We start from the raw sequence: 18,819 nt of genomic DNA on the forward strand, positions 1-18,819 counted from the left end.
GTATAAGTAACATTTTGCATGCAAGACTCTGCGCCGAGATCCGGGAGAAGAAAAAAAATTAGAAACGACAATCTTGCCGTACAAGTCCAGCATCCTTGAAGAGAAAAACAGGATATGCGTGTTTTAAGTGGGAGTTTTGCAGTCTCCTAAAAAAAAAAAAAAAAAAAAAAAAAAAAAAAAAAAAAAAAAAAAAAAAAAAAACCCACCCTGCAACAGATGCATCGAGAAGGAATGAATATCACACCATCCGTGCAGATCTTCGGTGCCAGAATGATACGTTTCCCGTTTTCATTTATATTATTATTTTTGTTTACGCTTGTTGTGTTTTGGATCAGTGAAAAGTTGTCTGTCTGGTAATTGCGATAAAACTAAAGTAAACCCGTGTCCTCATTCCGAGGTGGTGCAGCTCTTTTCAGGCACACCCCCATTGGAGGTGAGCTGCATGTACCATTTCAACCGCATACCAGCCCTCCTGCCATTCTTAAATTCCTGGCAGTACCGGGAATCGAACGCGGACCCCCGACGACGGCAACTAATATTGCTAACCGTTACGCTACGGAGGTGGACTGGTAACTGCGCTGTATTTGTGTAATTTTAGTGATAACAACGATCAAGGTTAAATTTAAGACTATGCGTACTGTCAATAAGAAAGAAGGGAACATAATTATATTTTACTTTTGCATTATTAGATCCTACATATATATTCATATCATGACAGATTATTACATGCTGAATCAGACTGATTGAGATGGCTGTGCCCATGTTTGACAACCAGTTTTCGTTATAGAAAACTTACGCCAGTAAAAGTAACTAGATATTATCAAAATAACACTAAAAACATTTGCGTAGACACATCTACTGGACGACGAGAGATACTAAATATGACGATATCTGTATTGTTTATTACCAGGGCTTAAGTTTACGGAAACTCATTAAAGTTAACAGTGCAGTAGTGCAGTAAAAGTTAAAAGCGAATTTAGGTAACTCACAGGTAACTGTGGTGTACCAGAAACCGGCCATAAAAGATAACCTTCTCTAAAAATTGCTCTCAACGCTGATTGCCACTACGCAAGTTTATTGGCATAGTATGTATTGAACAAATGTATCTTCTTCTACCGCTGTCGAACATATTTCACTTTGCGGTAGAGCTGTGCTAATTTGCAGTTATGAAAACAAATATTTGTCGTAAAGCCATGCCGTTCCGAACGAAAGCAATCCACTGGTACAAAGAGAGAGAGAGAGAGGTTGCGGTAAGACCTCTGTGACACTTCACCCCCACACCTGGAGCAGCACAGCATCACCAACACTGGATTACAGTCAACTTAATCAAGAAGTGACGAAGGAGAGATAAGCGTACTGTAACCTTGGCCGAAGCCTTCGCTGCAGTGCTGTGAACTGAGCAACAAGGAAAGTGCTGTTCAAGTGCACCGGGAACGATCACTCACTGAACCACTTAATTTACTGTAAATCGTCGTGTTGAAGTATTGCATTTATTTCAATTATGTGCGAATTCTTAAGCGACTTATTCTGTTACGCTATTCGTAAGCAATCTCACTTATAAGCATTTCATTATTGTTTTATTAAGCCCTCCTTGTTCACTATCATGTAGTTCGGTTCCGTGGTTAGATGGTTAGCGTGCTGGCCTTTGGTTCACGGAGTCGCGGATTTTAACCGTCACAAGCAGTAGTATAGACACGCAGGTCCCCTATACGCCATCATCAGCATGTAACGTCGTATATAGTTTCTTGTAATATTTTGTTTTTTCTTGCAATCCTTTCTTGTAGTATTTTCGTTGTTTGTATGTACTGTACCTCCGAGTTGCAATGTATTTGTTAATAATAATCACTTCATAATCGAGGAACATCCACATTTGTGTGGAATTCGAACAAAGCCACCTTGGTGAGAAGTGCGCGACAGTGCCACGCCCCCGATTACATGTGTACAAAAAATCGCTATGAATTTTCTGAGCAGTCTAATGCAATGTTGTTCTGTAAAAAACATTTAAACATTCGGGCTAAATGACCTTTTACGAACTTCGGATGAACGGGAATTAAACTGGATAGGATACCTTATTCATAAGTTGCACGTATCAGACGTGAAGGTAGCGAGAACAGGTGAAAACGATGGCAGGAGGGAACTCAAAGTAGGAGATAAAGGCTAAGGTAGGATTGAACTCGGCCGACCAAGCTGCGCGCATATAGACTACCAATTTCGCTGACAATGTGCGGCGAATGGAGCAGGACAGGTTTCCCAGAAGCATAATGGACTCAGTCATCGAGGGTACGAGAAAGAAAGGGAGACCAAGACGACGATGGTTACTCAGTTTTTAATGGTTTAAAGAGGTGTTTGGAGGGCACGTAACTGTCAGCCTGCATTCGGGAGATAGTAGGTTCGAACTCCGCTGTCGGCAGCCCTGAATATGTAACTTAACTAAGGTCAGCTTCTTTCTCACTCCTAGCCCTTTCCTATCCCATCATCGCCATAAGACCTATCTGTGTCAGTGTAACGTAAACCAACTTGTAAAAAAAAAGAGGTGTTTGAAGTAAACAGGGCCACAGAGGTATTTACAAATAGAGGATCGTGGAGGATAATTCACAGAGGCTTGCAGACTGAACACAGAGGCAAAAGAAACAGTGAACCGTATTTAATGCAAGGAACCACTGTACACTGTACAACCCGATAAAAATGAGTTTTGAAAACATTTTATTTCCTACGGTGTATTCCACATGTAATAATTATTGGAAGGGTAAGTTTTCCAGTAAATGACCATTTAAAGGCCATAACACTGCATATTTTTATTAATTAATGATTGAAATTAATGACAAAGTTTTGCACGGTTTTATTTCAAGAATTATGACTTATATTACTCGATTTAATACCATGAAATACAAGAGCAGACACGGGAAGTATTGGTGGAAAATTTCGAGTTTACTTGAACTCCAATAAATGGCCATTATGTTCCATTCGCTGACTGCTCTTGCGCCAGTAAATGATCGGAAATAAAACTCAAGTCATAAGGACTTCATTATTTGTAATTCTATTAGTTAAGAACATGTTGCGAAGTAGTTTGGAAATATCGAAAAAGAATTTATAATGCACCAATCAATAAGGTACCTACATTAGTTATATTATTTTTATGAAAGTGAAACCTGTACTAGCTGTCCACGTGCTCTCTGATTGGCGCTTATTTAACATGTTTAAAGTTATATTTGATTATTTACTCGCCATATGTAGTAGATTTCCATGAAGTAATACGCTAGATTTCAAAGAGCAGAATGCTTCTTCCAGCCCGAACGTACGTTCAGTAGGAAGAGTTGCATAAATAGTAGGGGGTCTTAAAATACCGTACCCCTAATGTGCACGCAACTCTTCAAACAGGAGCGTTGTCCGGCCTTGAAGCAGCTTCCTACTCGTTGAAATTTTAAGTTATTACTGCTTACAAATAAAAAATCAACAGCCTGTTTCCTGTCATTCGAACAGGTTAGGAATGGAATGAATCAAGCCCCCGTCTAGCGGCGAGGATAGGGATTTTGCCGGCTGCCGAAGCCTGTCGCATTCCTCTGGGGCAATGATTAATGACTGACAGATGACAGGGAAATACGAAGTACGCGAAAAAAAAGTCCCACCTCCGCTTTGTCCAGCACAAATCCTACATGCAGTGACCGGGATTTGAACCACGGAACCCACCGGTGAGAGGTCGGCGCGCTGCCGCCTGAACCACCCAGTCCGCACCCAAATTACCAACATATAGAACAAAGGCGATATGATCGTTCGATCATATACCGTTCAGCGAACACCGAACGTCGCAATACGTTTTATGAGCTAACGGACCTGTATCACAACTGCCAAGAAGGATATTATTGTTAGCACAGTTGACAGATTTTGGTGAAGACTATTTCTTGTCCAGTAGTTTGTCCGCAATGGGAACTTGGGCATCCTGCGCACAATGAAGAAGAGACCTCAGCAGTGTCGCGCTCGGATGACAGATGGCAGTAGGGCACAGACATGAAATAGCGTGCCACCAATCAATCAAAACAAGATGTTCTGCTTACATCGAACATGAATACTATCCGTGCGAGTATCTACAACCCGCACCGATACGCTTCACTGGACGTTAACAACACAATGAGATTTAAGAAAAGAGTCAACTATAAAGGCTTGTTATTACCAATGAGATGGTTGTCCTCCATAACATGAATAAACATGTGAACCAAGTCTATAGTGGTCTTCAAATTATATTTAGTAAGATACGTATATACGCTATGTATATCCTATAACGCGTGGTTTGGTTCTAAAAGGTCCAATGCCATTTAAAAAACATTGAAATTGAGATAGTAACAGATACAAACGGGTTTTATCCTGGTTTACAATATATTTAAAGGGCCAATTCTCTAATAAATAATAAACGAACAGTTAACGTTTTATTAAACAAGCCCTTGCCAGTAATGTTAGATTATCGACTAAGATTAGAGACTTGGGAATTATTAAATAATACGATAGAAATATTTAGTATGTAATCAGCTGATATCCACAACGAAAGTGTAAACTTATTTTCAGCGAGTTGTTTGAAACAATAGCTGGAAAATGATGAGCAAAAATGCAAATGCTCATAGCTCGAAAACAAGTTTTTTTTTTTTTTTTTTTTTTTTTTACATTGGTCCTTTAAGAAGCAAGTCACAGATATTTACGCCATGATGCTGAATTTACAATATTAAGCTTGTAAAGAGCCAATGTACCGCTCAGTCTGTGGATCGTAGAGTGTAAATATTTCCGTTACTATCTGACTGCGTTGTAGGCCTAATTATTATTCGACAATGCTGCAATTGAATATTTTGTAAAATTTGAGCGATTTTCTGAGTGACTGCGCTATAATTATGTAACGTTACATGAAAGAGAATATTTGAATATAAGAAATTTTCGTATGAATTTCTATGAGACCTTTTATTTATTACGTCACACTATCCGTAGGCTAAATAACTTTGGTTAAATGAATTGCATTTTTTTTTACCTTTCTTCTCTCATTATCGTGAAAATTCTTGTAATTTTTTAAAAAATTGTCTGTTGTGTAATTTATGTTTTAATTTCGTTGTTAAACCACTGCATGCAGATAATACCACCGGGAACAACAACAACTAATAATAATAATAATAATAATAATAATAATAATAATAATAATAAAAATCTGGATCCTTGGTAGAATGGTCAGAACAACGCCCTTCGGTTCAGAGGATCGCGTGTTCGATCCCTGGCCGGGCGGGAATTTTAGCCCCATCTGGTTAATTCCCCTCACTCGGGGACTGGTGTGAATACTGCAAAGAAACGAGGCATAACAAGCAAGTCGCAAAAACAACAATATGATGGGGAAAGCAATATATTTATATCTGGACAAGCAAGTCGCAAAAACAACAATATGATGGGGAAAGCAATATATTTATATCTGGACTTTGAAAAAGTGGTAGTATAATTACTCATTAATTTTATACTTTGTACACATTGTGTTTCATTTAAATTATTATTTTAAAATTATTCCAAACGTTGTAAATCATTCACAACCAAGAATAAGGAGTTTTAGTCTACAACATTTTCTGCTAGTAGAAAACAATATTGTTCTCAGCGTCACTGACAGGTGCACATTCCAGTCGTATTGTTCGATGAAACACGACATGTCTTAAGCACTTGCGAGATGGCATTGACCGCGTCTGAGTAAAAAAATTTGAAATGGTGTGTTGTAACAGTGTTTCGAATATGAATTTTCTCCACGTGTTATTCTGAAGAAATACAGAGTGTATGGAAGGAGTGCTGTTAGCGAAGTTAAAACCAGGGAATTTCCCTCCATAGAACGTAGATCGCTGAGGACGAAAGTTTCTACATAAATGTAATCAGACTCGCATTACAATGTTAATGTATTTCAAGACCAAACGCCAAAACCCCGTAATAAAAATCTTACTGCGAAAAATTTCTAAGAAGTGAAGGGCAAGCTGCAGTACGGACAAGTCAAAATATACATCATACAGCCTCATTCTTATCTATTGGAATTCACCAAGAGCTCCAAAAGAGAATGCTGTATTAACTATTTCAATTCTCTGTATTGATTCAGCGAACCAATTTGGAAATAAGGTGGTTCCTTCATATTACCACTTCTAATTTATTTCTCGAAACTATTTGTTTAAAATAGAATACATTCCTATAAATAATGAACGCGACCGAGCTCGATAGCTGCAGTCGCTTTAGTGCGGCCAGTATCCAGTATTCGGGAGTTAGTGGTCTACGTGGTGGTTATTATAGTCTTAAGAGGAGGTACAACTGGCCAACCATCCTCTATATAACATTAAACAGAGGGGCCGCCTCCGCAGCGTAACGGTTAGTGTTATTAGCTGCAGTCCTCGGGGGCCTGGGTTCGATTCCCGGTACTGTTAGAAATTTAAGAATGGCAAGAGGGCTGGTATGGGGTTGAAATGGTACATGCACCTCACCTCCATTGGGGGTGTGCCTCAACAGATCTGCACCACCTCGGGATGAGGACACAATTTACTTTTACTATCACAGAGAAAAATGAAAGGCATCCGACACTTCGAAAAATGAAGATATCGGCCAAAGAAAGACAAGGACCACGAAGGCCTGGACACCTAATTCCGTCGGGGTCGGAAAAGAACAGAGTTAATCAAGAGAGATCAGATAGGGTAGATGAAAGTGAGAAGCCTGGCACAAGTGCAAGCATTGTCGGGACTCAGCGAAGGGCCCCGTGGTCACCAACCCACGCTCCCAAGTTAAGAATCCCTGGGCCCCTTTTAGATACCTGTTACGACAAGCAGGGGATATCGTGGATATTATTATACCACCCCCACCAACAGGGGGATCTACGTCAAAATTCATAAAGAATGCCAGACGTTTCGTCCATGAGATGACGTGGCATCCTTAGTTATCAACCTGAGATAACATCGCAGTATGGGCGGAACCTCTTCACTGTAACTCGAAAGGACGGGCTGTAATCCCAGTACTTAGCTCGTTTTGAACAGGTAATACGCCGATTTAGCAACGGCTCTGATGGAGTTGATAAACAAACAACATTCATCACCGACGACTGTCGGAAACCGAACTCTGATACAGACTCTAACTAGCGGACATGCAGCTACGCATCTTACCTTCCAGGATGAGGTCGTCATCCAAGGAGGCGGGCACCCTCTCAGGAGGGGGCAACTCGTCATCATATTCGTACGGGTCGTCCTCTTCTTCCTCTTCTTCCTCCTCCTCCTCTTCTTCCTGGAGATCATCCGGCGAGAAGTCCAGAGCGTCGTCCTCTGCCTGGTCAAGCGCACCGGGAGAAGAGGCAACAAGAACCTGCGAGTACCACCAAGAGGAGGCGTGAAGGTCCGACATCATGGAGATGGTGCCTCCACTACAGGGGTCTTGCACTGGCTGCCCACCGCATCGCCGCGATCATAACGCGCAAAGATCTTCCTCTATTGAAACTCGGTGGAACGTTCAACAACACACACATTATTCCGACCACACTTGCTGACAAAACAACTCACTTAATGGTACCACTTTAGGGCTGAACGAAAAATTCCCTACTAACGACAAAGCGGAACAGACTGCGATTTTCTTGGAAGCAGAGCAACACACACCCCCACGACCAAGCGCTGGTTTCCAAGACAATGCCACTAGTGCAGAAACCCCACCACTTACCAACACTTGATTCGATATTGGTGGACAGTGAACTTCAGTAACAAGATAAAACAGAATGTAAATTCTAGGTCGCTAACACCAAGCACAATTTGCGTAACAGACAGTTGCGAAGTCAACACTCAAGTTGAAGTTAGCTCATATGGAAAATCCCGAAAGGATGATTTGTTATGATACTGACAGCTGATCAAAGGTTAAGAAACGAAGTATGAATCTTATTTCTTTTTATTCACTTTGAAGAAGATCACGAATAGCTTCAAAAAAGTTTTCTTTGTCCAATCATCTAACGTATCAATAAGGATTATTATAGGATGGTTATTTTATGCATAATTTTAACAGACAACTGTAAGAAGTAAGAATGAACATTTGGACTGTGAAAGTACGAAAAGTTTCGAATGGAATTCGTTATCACACTGGTACTTGATCGAAGGTTAAGATACAACACTTCGAAGTACTCCACAAATACCTTCAAACCGAGTGTTCTCACAAAATGTCCAGTGTTAATACCTCAGAAATATTTTTCACGCATTTTTTGTTTATCGTAACACAAAACATGGGCAAAATGTACTAAACAACAATCACAAGAGCACTTCTTAGTGAGCGATATATCCCCGAAAGAATCAAGTGGATTGTCTAGTGCTTAACCTTTCAATACAAGTTTGGTCGGGAAGTTTGCTTAACTAAAGCAAATCACGCGCAGACTCTGTAAGGGCTTTAGAAGCTATTCTCGGCGGCACAAAGCACGTTAACTTGTACTACCTCAAAATGTCTAGATGTTTATAATATCTAACTATACTAAAGACTATTTTTCGCATAACTGTATATTATGTAGTAAAGAAATTACGAGGTGCTAAATTATAATCACAACAGCACTTCTTTCTGAGCGATAAATAAAGTAGATTGTCTATTAACTTTGCTCCAGAATTAATCACACTTAGACAATGACTTTGGGTACTAACTAATCAGATCTTAATAAACCGCCCTCTCTCTCACACTCACACGCCCCCCACTGCACTACGCCGGGGAGCTCCTCTCCTCGGCTGCCATAGAGACGTGTAGACTGTAGCTCGAACTACAGAGAACTGAACCAGCTGCTAGCTATCCTATCTTATCTGGCTAACTGGAGTACCGCAATGACGTGGGAACTCTGACTATACCTGTAGTGTTGTCCCTCTCCTCAAGACCCCCCCCCCCCCCGATTCATACTGGACATGCTATTTATCACACAGCCCAACAGGAGCTCCCGTCACGCTATACTTGAGAGGAAAGTCTATAGTGAAACGGGACACCGATTTTGTCGACTTCGAGGAGGTTAAGGGCTCTTGAAAAGTCATCAAAAATTCAACTGTTGGCTGGTCAGTGTTTTTTTTTTTTTTTTTTACGTCGCACCGACACAGATAGGTCTTATGGCGACGATGGGATAGGAAAGGCCTAGGAGTTGGAAGGAAGCGGCCGTGGCCTTAATTAAGGTACAGCCCCATCATTTGCCTGGTGTGAAAATGAGGAAACCACGGAAAACCATCTTCAGGGCTGCCGATAGTGGGATTCGAACCTACTATCTCCCGGATGCAAGCTGGTCAGTTTACTGGACAGAGTAAACTTCCCCAAATCCAAAACTTGATCGTGACGGCTCTTGAAACCGTCATTGGCAGGTTAGGTTTTATACAAATGAAGCGGTACTATCATCTAAGAGGTAGTGGTGGTGATTACTGTTTTAAGAGGAAGTACAACTAAGCAATCATCTTTTTTTAACACTAATCAGACGGAAAATATGTAAGGGGTCCGAAATGACGATATCGGCCAAAGACAGACAAATAATAATGTTCTTTTCCTTACGTCCCACTAACTACATTGGAGACGCTGAGGTGCCGGAATTTAGTACCGCGAGAGTTCCTTCACGTGCCAATAAATCTACTGATACAAGGCTGACGTATTTCAGCACCTTCAAATACTATCGGACTGAGCCAGGATAAAGCTTGCCAAGTTGGGATCAGAGGGCCAGCGCCTCAATCGTCTGAGCCACTCAGCCCGGCAAAAGACAGACAAGGACCATGAAGGACGTGAAAATAAGATTCCCTAAGCGTCGGGATCGGAAAAGAAAAAGAGTTGACGAAGGAAGAACAGACAGGATAGATGAAAGTGAGGAGCCTAGCACAAGTAAGTGGAAGCAATGCCATGACCCAGCTAAGGGCCATGTGGTCGCCAATCCACGCTCCCAACTTAAGAGCCCCTGGGGTCCCTTTTAGTCGTCTTTTACGATAGGCAAGTGTACCGCCGCCACCCGCATGGAAAGAGAAAGAGAGAAAAAAGTTACACTAACAGCAGTCCTAGGGCATTGCATGCTGTTGCTGATTACTGTTTTAAGATGAAGCACATCGGGGCTACCATGACCCATGCCCTCACAACACTAATCAGAATGAAAATGAAGGAGGTCCGATACTTCGAAGAATGAAGGTATCGGCCAAAGAAAGACAGGGGTTATGAAAGGCATGAAAATGAAAGTCTTCCGCGGCATCGTAACCTAATACCGTCTTCTTTGCCTATCGCGTTTCCCACACCTGTGGGGTCGCGGGTGCGAACTGCGTCGCACATGTGGATTTGGCCCTGTTTTACGGATGCCCTTTCTGACGCCAACCCTATATGGAGGGATGTAATCACTATTGCGTGTTTCTGTGGTGGTTGGTAGTGGAGTGTGTTGTGTGAATATGAAGAGGAAGAGTGTTCGGACGGACACAAACACCCAGTCCCCGCGCCAGAAGAATTAATCAGAAGCGATTAAAATCCACGACCCGACCGGGAATCGAACCCGGGACCCTCTGAATCGAAGGCCAGTACGCTGACCTTTCAGCCAACGAGTATCGTCGGGGTCGGAAAAGAAAAAGACCTGACCAAGAGAATGAATTTTGAATATGTACATAACACGACCTAATACGTTGAAAGTCTGTTTCGATGACCAAGAGAAGTTGGATAGGACAGATGAAAGTGAGGAGCCTGGCACAAGTGAAAGCAATACCAGGACTCAGCTACGGACCCCGTGGTCACCAACTCACTATGAACGTTTGTAACCTGAGAAAAGTAAGTGAAAACAAAGCCATGACTCAGTTAGGGGAACCGTCGGGTCTTTCGTTTCTCCCCTCAAGAGTTGCTCTTCTCGTATTATATTTCTTCCAATTTTCCCTTCTCATTTCGACGGTTGTCTTCTTGACCAATATGGACTAATGATCACGTGGTTTTGTATCTCACAAAAATAAATCACACGACCTTCATAGCCTTCAATTCATTACCATGCCGATTGAACTTCCAGTCAGCAATGTTGGGCGTTGATGGACTTCGCACTAAAAACCTACATTCGTGAACATGTCTTATGAAAGCCCGTGCAGTGAGAATGTACCAGATACGAATGAATTTGGATATTGTAGTTCACTGTAACTTGGGGACATAAATGTCTCATAATCAGGACTAGTAGTAGTAGTAGTAGTAGTAGTAGTAGTAGTAGTAGTAGTAGTAGTAGTAGTAGTAAGGTAAAACACAAAAGATCGGAAATTATATTTCGCACACCTTCTACAGTATCATGTAGTAATTAGATACGGCTAGGTATTAACGGAAAATTGTGACACTTCCTCTTTTGGTCCTGGCCTCTCTCCGCTGGGTTCCGTGGTTCAAATCCCGGTCACCCCGTGTGAGATTTGTGCTGGACAAGTTTTTCTCCGGGTACTCCGGTTTTCCGTCATCTTTCATTCCAGTAACACTTTCATTTCATCTGTCAGCGCCAGACGAGTGCGACAAGTTTCGGCAGCCGGCACAATTCCTATCCTCGCCGATAGATGGGGTTTCATTCATTCCATACCTGACCCGGATATCCTGAATACAGAGTTTCAAGAAATTCAAACAAGAAGTTCAAACAAACCAACAAGCCAACATAAAACTGAACAGAGGCCACTTTCTATACGGTCCCTACTCTGTTATTCTAATCGCAAAAGTCGTGATAACTGAATGAGCTACGTTTGAAGGGGGAAAATCCTTTCCACATTTTTTGCTTGGAATGGTGATTTCTAATGCTAACACAGTCGAGGTCGGAATTGAACAAACCAGGAAAAGGGGAGAAGAAAGAATATGAAAGAGAGGAGCTGTAAGTGGAAGCAACAGCAGAGTCGGTACGCATGTCTTTGAGTCTGTGGTAGGAACGTTTTCTCATAAACAATGCTGCGAATTGAAGACAGATAAGCCACTTCTTCACCCGCCTGCATAGTTCCAAAGAAGTACCACCTACACGTCTCATTAATACCATATCCGTGAGATAGTCGGCAATAAATGTAAAGTATAGCGAAGTGAACAATGGAGAGGAAAAACTTAATAAGAAACAAGTACAGAACAGTGGAACAATTATCTTCCTGCGGTATTATACACTTCTCCGTCTCAGGGGGACATTTAGACGCATATTTGAAATCCTCTGTTTTGTTTTCAACAAGAGCGTAGTAAATTCAGGGATTATTCTAAATTAGTTTACTGAAAGTATGTTTCGAATCTCGCAACTACCGCCCGAAATTGTTTCAAATGTTTATCAAACCTCACACCATATATTCATCTTTTTTAAAAGTCAAATCGGCAGATTTCCTTCAACGCACTGCTCTCACGCGTCTAACGGGACACATGATATAGTAGCCATAGACGTGGGACGTGGTCCACAAAACGAGGTCGCGAATTACCGTACAAAAATGTTGTAGAGCAGAGTATCAGAAAGCTCCGCCAATGATTGATTCGTGGAAACAGGTTGAGTAGTACACCGATAGAAAGGGCACTGGTGCCCACCCCCTTGTGGGAGCCCTAAGACGGGACTATGCACGAATCCCAAAGCAGTCTACACCTACAGTAAGCAAGTTTGGAGCTGGCCATTCCTCAGTCTTACGGTACAGAGCATTTTACGATGACGACCGCGGTGTAACGGGTACAAGATGAAAATGGCTGAAGCAAGACCTATTACACATTTGTACACACATGCCCAGAAATGGTGTCCCGACATAACAAGTCAACACTATCCCACTCTGGTACTGGAAAGGAGGGGAGGGAGTGAACGGGTAGCGCTGAAGGCACAGTGCGTGTATTGCTACACATCCGCCACTGTACCCATTTCAATCACAACAGACTTGTAGCGAGCTGTCTACCAGCAGCAATGTGTTAAGCGAGGAACTGGGGGCACGCCGTGCTTTGATCATATTAGGACACCATTTCTGATCATGCGTGTACAGTACACATATCTTCAGGTAATGTCACTGAGTTTGGAAATAAATTACGTACAATAATTATGTACACGGAGTTATTTGATGTTGCCTTGAGGTAACTAATTTAAATAACCCCGTATATCATGTTACTGTATTGTGGACGCTCTTGAAGGTAGTGATTTTTTATGTAAAAAAATAATAACCGGTACGTACGAGGGACGTAGTTCTTCTATTAACACAACACCGTTTTCACTAGTGGGAACATTCCATGTACATAATTTGGAGAATCGCGCACAGTTTCGCCTACAATTTCAATCTGATCTGTGCTATGATATCTTCAACGAGTGAGTTTCAGTTTAGAGAATAGAGAAGGTCTGCTGGGGTTACGCCAGCTGAGTAGGCTGTCTTCGTGTTCGCCGAGCACACCAATCAAAAACGAAGCGTGTGCAAGAGGCTCCAAGAGGTGTTTCTCCTGACTTCTTCTCTCAAATGTTTCGAGACAATAACAGCGGGTTCACTGCCTGACCCTCAGGTACGAACTGGTGGTGCAAAACACCGATAATATGAAAAAAAGACTGTCAACACTTTCACATTCGACCTGAACTGTCGGTCTTTCTTCGGTCTCGTCGGATTTTTTCAATATACCAAGGAATATATCTCCGTAACGTAACCAGTTTTCCCCAGTTTAAGGCAGAAGCGAATACTGTACTGGCATGCTATGAGCGATATTCAGACAGCATACTCACACACAAACATCTGCTGAGTGCTTATTAACTAAGCAAGTGGGTACTTAGGAAAGACACCACTATAGAGCGCCACTTACAGGAAACAGCTGCACGGTATTTTCGAAGTTTGGTTAGTTTCTGAATATACCTCGTACTTCCTCTACACAAGATGTTCCTCACGTTAAGACATACAGGCTCTCCGAAACTAGTGGAAGTGTGTTGAAATCTTAACCCACTTCTCTTGTGACTGAACTGGTCGATATGTCTCGTCATATCGTCTGACCTGCTTGATCCTGTTCCTAAATTTAGCAGCTCCTCGTGTAACCTTCGTTAATAGCTTCCTGTACTTGTGAGGACCCCGCCCATTCCTGTTGGGATCGATAGCGCAGCCCGTGTCACGTTCAGGATCATCCTTCGGGCCTGCAGAATACCGGGAATTCATGACGTAACAAGATACGGCTACGTAATAAGATTTCTCCTGAAGCTCAGCGGATCCAAGCGACCAGGCCTTCGGCACAGAATTCTCTGTCTCCTACAAAGCCCACTCAACCTGAAGGTTTCAAGTGATCAGATCATCTTTCTGTGTAGGGCCCGCTTAGCGAATCGGCGATCATTTTATTAAAGCAGATACCGTTTTTGGACGCACCTATTTAATCAAAAGCGACATAATAAACAGCGCATGCGTATACTCTGCTACGGTTACTGTTTCCATATCGACAGTGCGCGAGCAATACCTCGCATCCCACAATAATCTTCCTCCTTGACTGGTCACACCTTCCAGCCACATATGGATATGCAGTCCATCAGAACAATGCTCCTTGTGATCTATTTTCCTGTGTTAATGTGTAAATGAAAATGAACCTTAAATACAGTACACTGTAGGAGTGTGCAAATACTTCATGAAAATACACTTCAGATAGTGAAAAGTAAATTCCTACCAGAAATCAAGAAAAGGGCAGTGACAAGTCTTTCCAAACAAGAAGAATTTCTTACTAAACGAAAGCATCAGTTTGGAGACAAGAAACTCGTTCCTGAAGATTGTGTGCCGACGTACGGACTCTAGGAAAACTGGAAGAATCAATAGTGAAGGTCGCGGAAATGTGGTTCTAGAGAAGAATGACCAGAACAAGCTAGAGGGACAGAAAGTCAAATGACCCCGTTTAAAAAGATTATCATAGAAAAACAGAAAAATGCTATCAAGAAGAAGAAAACTAAGTTCGTTGGTCACATAGTCGGATGTGACGCTCTTCTCCAGTTAATGAGGGTAAACTTCTGGGGAAAAGAATCAGCATAAACCAAGGAAATCATATATTAAGCACATTGTCCATAAGATAAGTTGCGATTGGTACGCGCATATGAAGAGGATAGCAATGGACCGTCAGCGCCAAGACCTTGCCTTTAGATGATATTACATGTTTCGTTAATCTATATGAGCGTTTTAGACAATGTTAAGGTAAAAATAATAGTTGTTTATACATAGAAGACTGTGAACAAATTCTTACGGAGGACCTCAAGAAGATCTCAACTTTCTTTAAGACCTGGACATTGATCCCCAGCACAACAAAAACTGAAGTCTCTTGTTTCCATCTAGCGAATCGTGCTGCAAACTACAAACCAAGAGTTCTGCTCAACGGACGAAAGCTGAGGAAGAATCCTTTCCCAAAATATCTTTGAGTCACTTTAGACAGAACCATGGGCTGCAAAGAGCACATCACTAAGCTTTCTCATAAAGCCACCGCAAGAAACAACATACTGCATAAGCTTTGTGGTACCTCCTGGGGAGCCTCTGCTGACAGTCTACGTTTAACTGGCATCAGCCTTGTCTACTCGGCTGCTGAGTACTATGCTCCTGTCTGGTTGGAAAGTGAAGAAGGTAGACACAACATTCCTGGGAATGAATGGGAAGGATGGACTTTAAAGTTTGATTTTGCCTTGTATTTATATTGTACAAAATCATCATAATATTAAATAAATAAATAAATAAATAAATAAATAAATAAATAAATTGGGTAAATCACATTAACGAGGTTGTAAATAAATGCTACTGACCTCTTCATACGGTTATGGGTATTAAGGATTGTACTAAAGATGTAAAGGAGGCGGCGTGTAAGTCACTGGTAAGACCGCACTTAGGGTATGGTTCTATTGTATGAGCCCTCGCCAGGATTACTTCAATAGAACTAGAAAAGATCCAAAGGAAAGCATCACGATTTGTTCTGGGTGATTTCCGACAAAGGAGTCGTGTTATCAAACTGTAGATGGGAAGACTTTGAAGTAAGGAGATGAGCTGCTCGACTAAGCGGTACGTTCTGGGCTGTCAGTGGAGTGACAGTGGACGAATAAGCTAGAGTGGAGTTTTTAAAAGTTAGAAAGAAAGAAAAGAGAGAGCCTCGGGGTAAAGAGAGGACGAAAGAGCGAAGTGAAAGAATGAATAACAAGGAAATTTTTTCAACTATCTTTACGTCGCACTCACACACACAGGAAAGGGCTAAAAGTGGAAACGAAGCGTCCGTGATCTTAACGTACAGCCCCAGTATTTCCCTCGTGTGAAAATGGGAAAGCACGGAAACCATCTTCAGGGCTGCCGACAGTGGGGTTCGAACCCACTATCTCCCGAATGGAAGCTCACAGCTGCGCGCGCTTAACCGCACGGCCAACTCGCCCGGTAGGAAAATAAAGGAAGCGAGAAAGAAGAATGAAAACGAATACACCGGGTTATTTCACGTGATAATAATAATAATAATAATAATAATAATAATAATAATAATAATAATAATAATAATAATAATAATAATAATAATAATACTGTATCGGAGTACTATAATTCTGGTCTGAAAAAATGTCAAATGGGCGATTTTGCTGATAAGAGTCTGATAGATTAAAACACCCTTAAATGCCTGCCGATTGAGCCGGGATTCTATTTTCTATTTTCGCTATCACAAAGGGCAACTACTTATCCAACTGCTCTACCTAGCCATTCGTACTTGTTGATGCATACCAAAGAGACTTGCGAAAACTTTGGCTATCAGTGACAGACTAACAAAATACGAGCAGAGAAGACATTTGTATGGAAGCTTGCAAGGCGAGTTGTGGAACAGAACATAACAGGAAGAAAGTAGTTCCAGCGGTATGGGCCCTAATGTTCCACATCATCGATCTGGCTATCTAGTCCAACGGTACATCGAAGGATTGTGGATGTAATAGTTACGCTAAGACCTCAGGAAGCCTTGTACTCTTAGGTCACTCTTGACACCGTGATCACAGCAAGAGAACACGTAAGTTCACGTGGAATCCGAACTACGGGGACGTGACTTTCTACTCCAAAAATCGCTCATTGTGCTGGCCGCCTCAGAAGCCAATGACAATGCCATTCTGTTATCACGCCCCAGTTAAGCCACGATTAGAAGTAGAATGCGTAATAAACAATGAACGGTTAAGCAGAATTCCTGGGTACAGATAATAATAAATATCTCAGCGCTTATCAATCATGATAGTTATATAAATATTCCTTCGTCCGTGCAGCAAACAATGTCAGCAATGTGCATCATAGAACCTTGCCATTTGGTCCGGAAATACAATTCCTTCCCAACAAGATTTTGGTGTGTTGCCATCGAAGAAATATAGTAGTCGTCTAAAAGTTGGTTTTTTTTTGTTGGTATTACTCTTATTATTTGCTGGCAGGACCTAGTGTTTACAGTGAACTATGTCTTCTGGTATGGGCTAGAGCAATTTTGTTACTTTCATTGATCTGTCTCAGCTTTATCCTTGGCTTTGACAAAATGAAAGGGACTGAGGTATGAGCGATGCTAGTAATGCCAATCCTTCTGCAGCCAGTCCCTGCTATGAATGGTGTGAAAATGTTGCTCATAGGGTCAGTTGGTGCATGCATTTCAGTGAGCTTGGCAGACTGATATGTAATAGCAACTTCTGGCTCGGTGAGGAAAGCAACCGGAAACTACCTCACTCCTCATTTCACTAGTACGCCTCTTCAGTGATGCCTAGGCCATCTATGACAGCTGATGTGGATCCAACCAGCCTTCGGGCTGAGGACTAAACATACATACGGACAAGAAAACTGAACGGCAGTGCTGACATCCAGATAAGTTGCGAAATGTTAGACGATGCTAGTTTACGTTCAGGGATTGTTTATAAATAACTTCACCGCAATGAACCTAAGCCTATGAATGAGCTGGATTTGTTACCTTACATTCAAACACAGTCGCAGCTGTTTAGTCGTCCACCTCCTCATTGTCGCGCGCCTTATTTGCTAGAGACTCTCTCGAAGGCAGGGCCGGCGACAAGGGGGGCAGAGGGGACAAATGCCTGGGGCCCGGGCCCAAAATATGAATTTAAAAAAATATAAACCGATAAGAATACAAAATTTTGTTGTTTAAAAAGTGAAAAAAAAAAACAAAAAACAAATCAGGGTAGAGCGTTTGTCAGTCTGCAGCACAGAAGTATGACGTTAGCATTGTTGTTATCAGTTTTGTACTATACTTTTTTGGGATAAATGCAAAAGAATGTGCAATAATTTTGCAACAAAGTGGCACAAAGGTTAGTCCACTTAATGTGCCACAATGCTTGCTTCGAAAGATATACCAAGAATACACCAACTTTACAACAATTTTGAACCATTATATTTGTGGGGTAAATACGAAGAAAACTGCACAAATTTTGCACTAAAATGACACCAAGGTGATTCCACAAATGCACCCAAATACTTGGTGTAATTTTGGAGAATTTTTGAAGCAAATTTGGTTCAACAGTGGTGTTGACAATAGGTTCAAAGAAAAACTTTTGTGTATTTTTGGCGCGAACTTGGTGCACAATTTGACTGAATGTACTTCATTTTTGGTGTAAATTACTGTGAAAAAATATGTGGTGTAATTATGGAGCAGTTTTGGCACATTTTTCATTGGTGCTAAATCGGCGCATCCATCGTCGCTTTTGCACCAAATCAGAACCGCAAAGAGAACCCGTTAGCGCCAATAAATATTTTGCACCATTATTACACCAATTTTTGGTGCAAACTCCGCCGCCAGAGACTGATAATCAGGTAAGTCCTGGTTATAAAATAACCTGCAAGTTCGCAGTTCTGGAGTAAATTGAGGGGGGGGGGGCGAAATTTAGGGGCTCGCACCGCTCAGTTGCCCCAGGGCCCGAGAATGCCGCCATCGGGCCTACCCGTAGCC

The 18,819-nt window shown here is 41.8% G+C and overlaps 1 protein-coding gene across 4 annotated transcripts in view; it reads right to left on the reverse strand.

Moving 5' to 3' along the window:
* Nucleotides 1–18,819, reverse strand: part of milt (trafficking kinesin-binding protein milt) — a 461,657-nt gene that overhangs the window by 109,877 nt on the left and 332,961 nt on the right. The window contains exon 2 of one of the 4 annotated variants that reach the window (XM_067156968.2): nt 7,143–7,338. The exons of 2 other annotated variants lie outside the window; for them this stretch is intronic. Coding sequence is in view for 1 of the 2 variants with exons in the window: in XM_067156967.2 (XP_067013068.2) it covers nt 7,143–7,380 (238 nt within the window). In the remaining variant the exon portion in view is untranslated. Of the gene's footprint in view, nt 1–7,142; nt 7,591–18,819 lie in introns of those variants that run through there. One more of the 4 variants, XM_067156967.2, reaches the window with a different exon arrangement.

This window comes from Anabrus simplex, chromosome 13 (assembly GCF_040414725.1).
Source record: "Anabrus simplex isolate iqAnaSimp1 chromosome 13, ASM4041472v1, whole genome shotgun sequence".
NCBI classification, from domain to species: Eukaryota; Metazoa; Arthropoda; class Insecta; order Orthoptera; family Tettigoniidae; genus Anabrus; species Anabrus simplex.